This window comes from Corapipo altera, unplaced genomic scaffold (assembly GCF_003945725.1).
Source record: "Corapipo altera isolate COAL_440 unplaced genomic scaffold, ASM394572v1 62, whole genome shotgun sequence".
Lineage (NCBI taxonomy): Eukaryota > Metazoa > Chordata > Aves > Passeriformes > Pipridae > Corapipo > Corapipo altera.
In genome coordinates, this window is record NW_020884894.1 from 9,634,964 (window position 1) to 9,642,376 (window position 7,413).

The 7,413-nt window shown below is 46.0% G+C and overlaps 1 protein-coding gene across 1 annotated transcript; it reads right to left on the reverse strand.

Annotated features, from left to right (window-relative positions):
* Positions 1-2,124: 2,124 nt before the first annotated feature.
* GINS3 (GINS complex subunit 3) lies at positions 2,125-7,183 on the reverse strand. The gene is made up of 3 exons (XM_027647036.1): positions 6,955-7,183; positions 6,286-6,519; positions 2,125-3,674 (listed from the first exon to the last, which is right to left on the reverse strand). The coding sequence occupies exons 1-3, from the start codon at positions 7,126-7,128 to the stop codon at positions 3,444-3,446; spliced, it is 639 nt and encodes a 212-aa protein (XP_027502837.1). The 5' UTR covers positions 7,129-7,183; the 3' UTR covers positions 2,125-3,443.
* Positions 7,184-7,413: the final 230 nt, after the last annotated feature.

The window sequence follows — 7,413 nt, forward strand, 5'->3', positions numbered from 1 at the left end:
GGTTCTCATTACCTACAGCCAAAAGCAGTTGTGGTGGGACCTGCACAAAGCCAATGGCTTAAGCTCAGACTTGAATTAGATTACTTCATCAGCACAAATCACAGCAGGTTACACCCACTAGAGTTCAGCTCCCAAAGCCAGTCCTGCAAAGCAAAACTATCAGACATAAGTTGGAGCACACACAGCCTTCCCCCATCACTCGTTCATGTGACAGGATGAAACCAGACCAGTCTGTTATCCTTGCACCAGTTTTTGCCCAAAGTCCCGACAGTTCTGCTCAGGATTTTGAGCTCAGGCTCCATCAGCTCTAGGAAATGCACTGCTGTGCAGGCACGATCAGGAAAACAGAACTGTGGGCTGAGCACTGCCCACTTGGCCACTCTGCAGGGTAGGGGAGAAGAGCAGAGAGTGGGAAAAGCACTTATAAGTTATCAGATATGTGGCAGCCTTGAAGAAGCTTAGCAGTAAGGGTTTAATGGGACTGACCAAGGAAACCAGAATGATTTCTGAGATGGGGAATCTTTTAGCTCTGACAAGCACTTATCAAGTAGGCCTCTGAGCTCTGGCAGATGCAGCAGAGCAGTGGAAATCTGGTTGGCATATTTGCTGTAGCACTGCCTACAATCCAGGGGACAAAACACTCTCAACAAGGGAGTGTTACCTTCACTTGCCAAGAAACTGAGGCAAGGAACAGCTTTGGGTTGCCTCCTGCCAGGCAGAGGCAGTGATAGATGAATAGCTAGGTTTATTTAAAAAATCATCAACTCCTGTGCCATGTGCTGTGTTCCTGGACAATGTGTTTTATAAAAGGCACATCTGGGGCAGCTCTGTGTGAAGAAAGCATTCACACTGTGAATTCACACTGCCTCTACTGAATTACATCACATCTCTGCTAAGTAACTGGTTCCATTAAAATATTGAATGAAGCTTTTGTAATGTCTGCTTACCAAAAAAATGGGTAGGAAATCATTGATAAAGATCAAAAAGGCTTGTGCTCCTAATTCAGCTGGGTGCCACCACTGTGCCTCTTATAAAAATAATATGTTGTGTTACAGTATGTCAGTGCTCAGAACATTTCTTCCTGCTGCTCCTCTTGGTTGCTGCTGGTCCAAATGACACCACCCATGGCTCCCAGGCTGGCAGGAGCAATCAACCTCTCCATTCTCTGACTGAAAATAAATCAATGCCAGGGGACCAACTAAGACATCGTGTAGTGCAAAGGAGATAAAGGAAGAAACATGAATGTTTTGTGAAAAGGTAATTTAGATAGGTGAGAAATTGTGTGTGTGTGTGCTGGTTGCAGAGCTCTTTGTATTTAACTGGGATCAGCCCTCCATGGCTGCCACTCCAGCTTGAGAAAAACACACAGAGGAGATAAACAAGAGGAGCTGAGAGTTTTACAAGAAGTTAATGTGAAACCAATTGAAAAAAGCTTCTTGTCACAGATGGACTTACACTTGCCTCCCTTGCAGCACTGAGCCCAGCTCTGACATGGTACATGAAGTCTATGGATCCAGAGACAGCCAATTCTCACCTCCCACCCACCACTCTGCAACAAAGTCGAGGTAACATGGAGTCATCTCAGTCCATCTTGTGTTCCTAAAAATGCAATTTATAAAATCAATAGCATATTGATTGGCTGGCAGAGTGTCTCCCCACAACCTGAGCAAAGAGCCAGTACCCACACGGGATAACTCAGACAGGAATTACTTCTACCCTCACATGACTGCACAAATGTAGCTCCCCACTGCACCACCTGTAACAGCAGAAGGATGATAGAAGCAGGACTGCATTATCTGCCATGGCCACACTTTAGAAAAGACCTGGACTTTTCAATTTGATTTTTCTGCTGCAGGACGATTAGCAACAGACTTTTCACACTATGAGCATTTCCTTACAAAATATTTATTCAGCATAAAAATTCAGAAATGGACAACAGACAAAAGCTTCATGAAAATGCATAAGCTACTATGTGCCATTAAGTCATTAAGTGCAGCAGCATTCGATCCTGCCACATACTTTAAATACTTTTGTCAGGCACAGTTTCCAATCAGTCTCCTGTGGCAGGACAGCTGACCTCCTGCAGCTGAGGTGGAGTCACCAAGATGTTTGTGAAACCCTTGTTTGAAGCATCCGATATCCAGGTGCATCTGCAAGTCCAGTAACAACTCCTCAGAGATTTGGATCTTGGTGTCACCTCCCAGTAACTCCCACAGAAGAGGAAGTGCTCAGTACCATCAGGATCTGGCTCCTCCACTCAGGTATTCTGCAAGGTCCACCTTCTACAGAGGCTTAGAAGCACCCATAAGATCTCTCACACCTGCTTCCAAAGGACAACCATCCTGATGACTGCAGGAATGAAGTCCTATGGAGATAACCATCTGTTTTCTGTCTCCAGTCCAATGGGACTTCAGATGATCTAGGTTTAAGGGCATCCACCACTGTGCTGTTTAGCAAGTTCCAAATCCAGTCACTTCTACTGGCAAGGATGACACTTAATAGGGTCGTTTTGCTAGGATCATTTAGATGGATCAGAAGGAAGGAAACTCAGTTCATTTGCTCTGTCCCTTCTATTAACCAAATTTAGTAATCAGAAGAATTTCTCATGGGAAAACAGATAGCTCAGAGGTTGATAATGGGAGAGAATTTCCATTTTGTTGCCTTCTGCTGTCTCCTCTAAAATACCCCTCACAGACACATCCACATCACAAAAGCCACTGGCATCAAACAGGAACATTCTCTACCCTGTGCAGCACCAAGGTCACAAGAGTCAAAAAGGGAGAGAGAGGACAAGGCAGCACATGAGACCTGTGCTGCCACTTGTTATGTGGGTTTGAGGAGGTATTTTTCTCCAGGGCACTGTGTACAGAAGTCAGCAAAGCAAAACATTCCTGCCTCACAAAGAGTACCTGTTCCACCACAGTGTGTAAGAAATGAAAAAAAAAAAAATTAATGCTGCTTGCACTGCATTTTTTTCCACATCACTGGGGCTCTCCAAAGAACAGGGAACCTGGAAACAGCTGTTCAAAAAATCGACAGCTGTTTCCAGGAGGTTGGAAGGGGAAGAGCAAGACAAGATACATAAATTACACTTCCTTCCAGATCTGGTATTGTAAACATCAGTTTGGAAGAATAATAAATATTAATTACCCTTTTAGAAAATCCTCTCATAGCCTTTCAGCCACCCAGCAAACACTTTATCTGCAAATCCTCAGGAGTGCAATGAGTAAGCTGTAAAGCTATTGAGTGATGTCATGTGATCTATTTTTTATGCCCTTGCCCTCTGCCTTTAAAATTTGCACTAGTCCAATCCAAAGATGTTACAGAGAATTCCCATTAATGGACAGGGAGCCTTCCCCTCCCCAAATTGATTCACTTTTCTGTGACAGACAAGCTGCAGATCTCTCCGTGTCACCCACTATAGCTTCATGTTCTTCAGGCTTTTAACCATCCACTTCCGTGAACTTTCTCTTCCCGTAGTTCTGGACCAGACTGGAAGCTGTGATTTGAGAAGCCTGTCCCTTTTCCCAGCACTGGAAATCATTCAGCCCTTTCTGGCCAACCTGAAACAAAGCTCGTTCCAACTCATCCAGCCGGGCCACCAGCGCCGAGGTGTCCTCGTTGTAGGCGTTCTGAGAGGAGTCCATGATGCGACGGAAACGGTTGATGAACGTCTAAAAGGTGATAAAACACAGTCACTGACAGCTAACACAGAGGCCCCCTCAGCAAAAATGCTGCAGGCCCGAGCTTTCAAGACTGAAAAGCCAAAGGTTTAGGCTCCAGTTCACGACCAGCCAAGGGTATGCAACCAGCATTTATTAACCTTGGATGCAAAGACAAAACCACGCCGTGCCCGAGCTGGGAGAGCAGGTGCCTGATATACTGGATGGGAAGCAAACACAGAATTAGATTTTGGCTGCTTCAGGCTCGAGGAGACCACAGGGCACAACACACAATCCATTCCATCTCACTTCACAAGCAACCATTGCTCTAGAGCGGGTAGAATGAAGCCACAGCAGCTGCTGCAGGAACGTACAGGCTGCAACTTGTGAACAACTTGGCAGTTCAGCCAAAATGCTACTGAAAAGTGGGGGTTTTTCAGTATGCTAGAAAAATTATGCTAGAAAAACACTTAGCTGTTACAAAAGTCAAAAAAAACCCTAATCTGTGACTTATAAATATCATCTTCAAAAGCTAAGCAATAAGACATATTTAAGGATTTTTACTTCCCCCTCTGTCTTTAGTTTTGGGAGTGAAAAAAGAAAGGGTCGAAACTCTTTGAAAACTGTGCTATTTCAGAAGCTGATTTTAGAATCATCAGAACTTATAGGAGAAATATAAATTAATAACTCTCACTTTGACTGTGTCATCAAGTAGTTATACTTTGCATTTATTGTTCCTGAATATTTCAGAGAGGGGTTGTTTTTTTTTCAGTTTGTTCATTTCTCAAGTCAGCAAAACTCCCCTCCTGTTTGCTTTTAACAAAGCAAAAACCTTGTGTGCTTTGATTTTTCTGCCAATGAGTTCTACTGTGTTTTTTTTTTTCCTAAAATGTCCATTAGCAGAAGGAGAAGAGACAAGGAAAGGCGTGGTCACCTCCTCAATGCACAAAGCACGTTTTCAGTGGACAGCTCCAAGAAAACAGCAGCATTTTAAAGCCTCTCTGCATCAACCTTAATGTAAAGCACAGAGAATGAAAAAAAAAATGTAACAGCAATCATCCCAGCCCACTTAGAGACCTGGCTGAAGAGATGTCAGAGCTGTTAGTGGTTATGGTTAAAAGCTCAGGGAGCACTGAAGTCCGGAAGCTGGCAAAGACGGAATCTATCTTTCAAAAGAGAAAAGGGGAGATGGAAAAGGGAGGAAGGAAGAGCCAGGGAATTATAAATCCATCAGTATCAATTGCTGGAAACATAATGGAACGAGCAGACTATATATAAACTTCTGCAAGAGAATAAAAGAGTAACAGCCAATGTGGACTTGCCAGGAACAAACTCCGAGGGACCAGCCTTGGTTCCTGTTGTGGAAGGATGCCAGGCCTTGCACAGGGAGGAAAACAGTGGAGGGGTATCTGTCATGGAGTGTTCTTGGAAGATTTAGCCAGGCCACCCCATAGATGGTTGGGAAAGACAACCATCACCCATAGCTCATGTCAGGAGGGAAGAACATACTGAGTGGAGTTCCACAGGGGTCTATCTGGAACCAAGTACTGTTTGAGTTGTTAATTAATAACCTTACTAAAGGAACAGAAGTTGTGCTTATTAAATCAGCAAATAACATGCAGGAGAAGGAGGAGGGGTGACTGCAGGCATGCTCTGGAGAAGAACTCTTAATTCATATCGATCCTGACGAATTAGAAAGGTGTAAAAACAATAGGATATAATTCACCCAGGACTAACATAAGGTTTTGCATTAAGGTAGAAATAGGGAATTGTACAAAGTCGGGAAGAGAAACAATTGTCTGTGTATGAAACCTGTACCATCTCACTGTGGCCTGCAGACCAACCACAGAGCAGTCACTGCATCGTGACAAACCAGATGCTGCACCACGATGAACAACGAGCACCACAGCCTAAAAAGTTCACAGAGTAATCCTTTTGTTTTCATCAGCACAAGTCCTGAGCATGAGACTGTGCTGTTCAGGGCACGGCAGAGCGGATGCAGATCCACTGGAAAGATCCCAGAAATAAGGACAATCAGAGATTAGAAAACACGACCCACAGACAGATATCAAATGAACTGGGACTGCTGCAGGAAGGAAGAGAATACTCTGTCCTCAGCATTTACTTTGATCAAGACAAACAGAACAGAGCTTTGTATTGCTGTGAAGGAGGTTTGGTTTAGACATCAGAGCAAACCTGCTATGATTAGGGTGAAGAAGCACTGAAACAGATTGCCCAGAGCAGTGTGAGGTCTCATTGTTACACAGCTTTAAAAACAGGGTAGAAAAACTGAAGCAACAGTGAGTGAATTCATTCTGCCTTGCAGCACAGGCACAATTAAATGACCTTACATCTCCCCTAGTCCTGTTTTATAAGACTTTTTCAAACATCATATTGACAGCGTGAAAACTCTAGGCTAAAGTTACATTTCTGGATGCACACTTGAAGCTTCCAACAGTAGCCAAGAGGGTCATCCTACAGCTTGATCTAGAAATTCATAATCAGCCCAGAAGTCATTTGGATAAAACCAGGATATTTTTCCTGAAGACTGCTGAGCAGCTGGGAAAAACAAGAAGACAGAAAAGAGCAAAACCAAATTTCAAGCCCTAGTTCAGATACTTGCCTGCAGGATACTCTGAGCTATCTCAGGATTCTCCGGACTGTCAAAATTCAGGAGCTGTGAGCCAAATCCATAGTAGTAGGGCCCCATTTTATGCAGATCAACCACATTGGCATCAGCACTGAACACTGTCCTCCAGGCTTCCTTGTAGATCTTTGGCAGTTCCACCGAAATGATTCTCCTTTTGCTGTCATGCAGCCCTTTAGCAAGCCACAGTGGGATTTCCAGCTTCGATCCCTGGAGGAACGAGAGAAACCAAAAGCTGTGCTTTCCATGAAAATACACATTAAGCAGCCCCGAAGACAGACAACGAACTTCATTAGTGAGGATCCAGCAATACAGAAACACAGTTTTCTTTTCGGGACAATCTGCTGTGACCGCAGCACAAACCAGACACGCTGTAGGGGCGTTATTACTGCAAGACTCGGAAAGTGGGGGTTTTATCGATGCTCTACAGCCTAATAAACAACGGAAGGGAAAAAAACAAACAAACAAACAAACATACAAAGTGCATACGATAAAAGTAAAAATAACTTTTTAAAAAGAAGCGGGAAGCATCAATTTAATTGCAGTGACCACTGGGGGGGTGGGACACGAGGTGGGGGCGAGGCAGCGGCCCCGGGGCAGTCCCGTATCCCCCCGGGGGCTGTTCTTGTCCCCGTCCCCCGTTACCTCCGGGACGGACTCGGCGCTGCCGGCCCCCTGCCCCAGCGCCAGGGCCAGGCGCGGCAGAGCGCTCTCGGCGCGCCCCGGCAGCTTCTCCTGCGACATCAGGATGTCGTCCAGCGACAGGAAGTTCTCCTCCAACCCCAGCCCGGGGCCCACCGGGAAATACGCCTCGGACATGGCCCGGAGCGGCCCCGGGAGCGGCCCCGGGAGCGGCACCGGGAGCGGGACCCGCCGGCTCGGGGCTCCCGCGCAGCCCGCCCGGCCCCGCCCGCCGCCCGCACTGCGCATGCGCGGCCCCGGCAATGCGCGAAACCCGGCCTGGAGCGCGCCGGGATCGGGAAGGGGGGAAAACAAGGACTGGATCGTCGCTGGAATCTCTAATGGGGAAAACCCAGACGGGATCGGGGCTGAGATCCAAAATGGGGGGAAACCCGGCCTGGATTGAGACTGGAATCATGAATG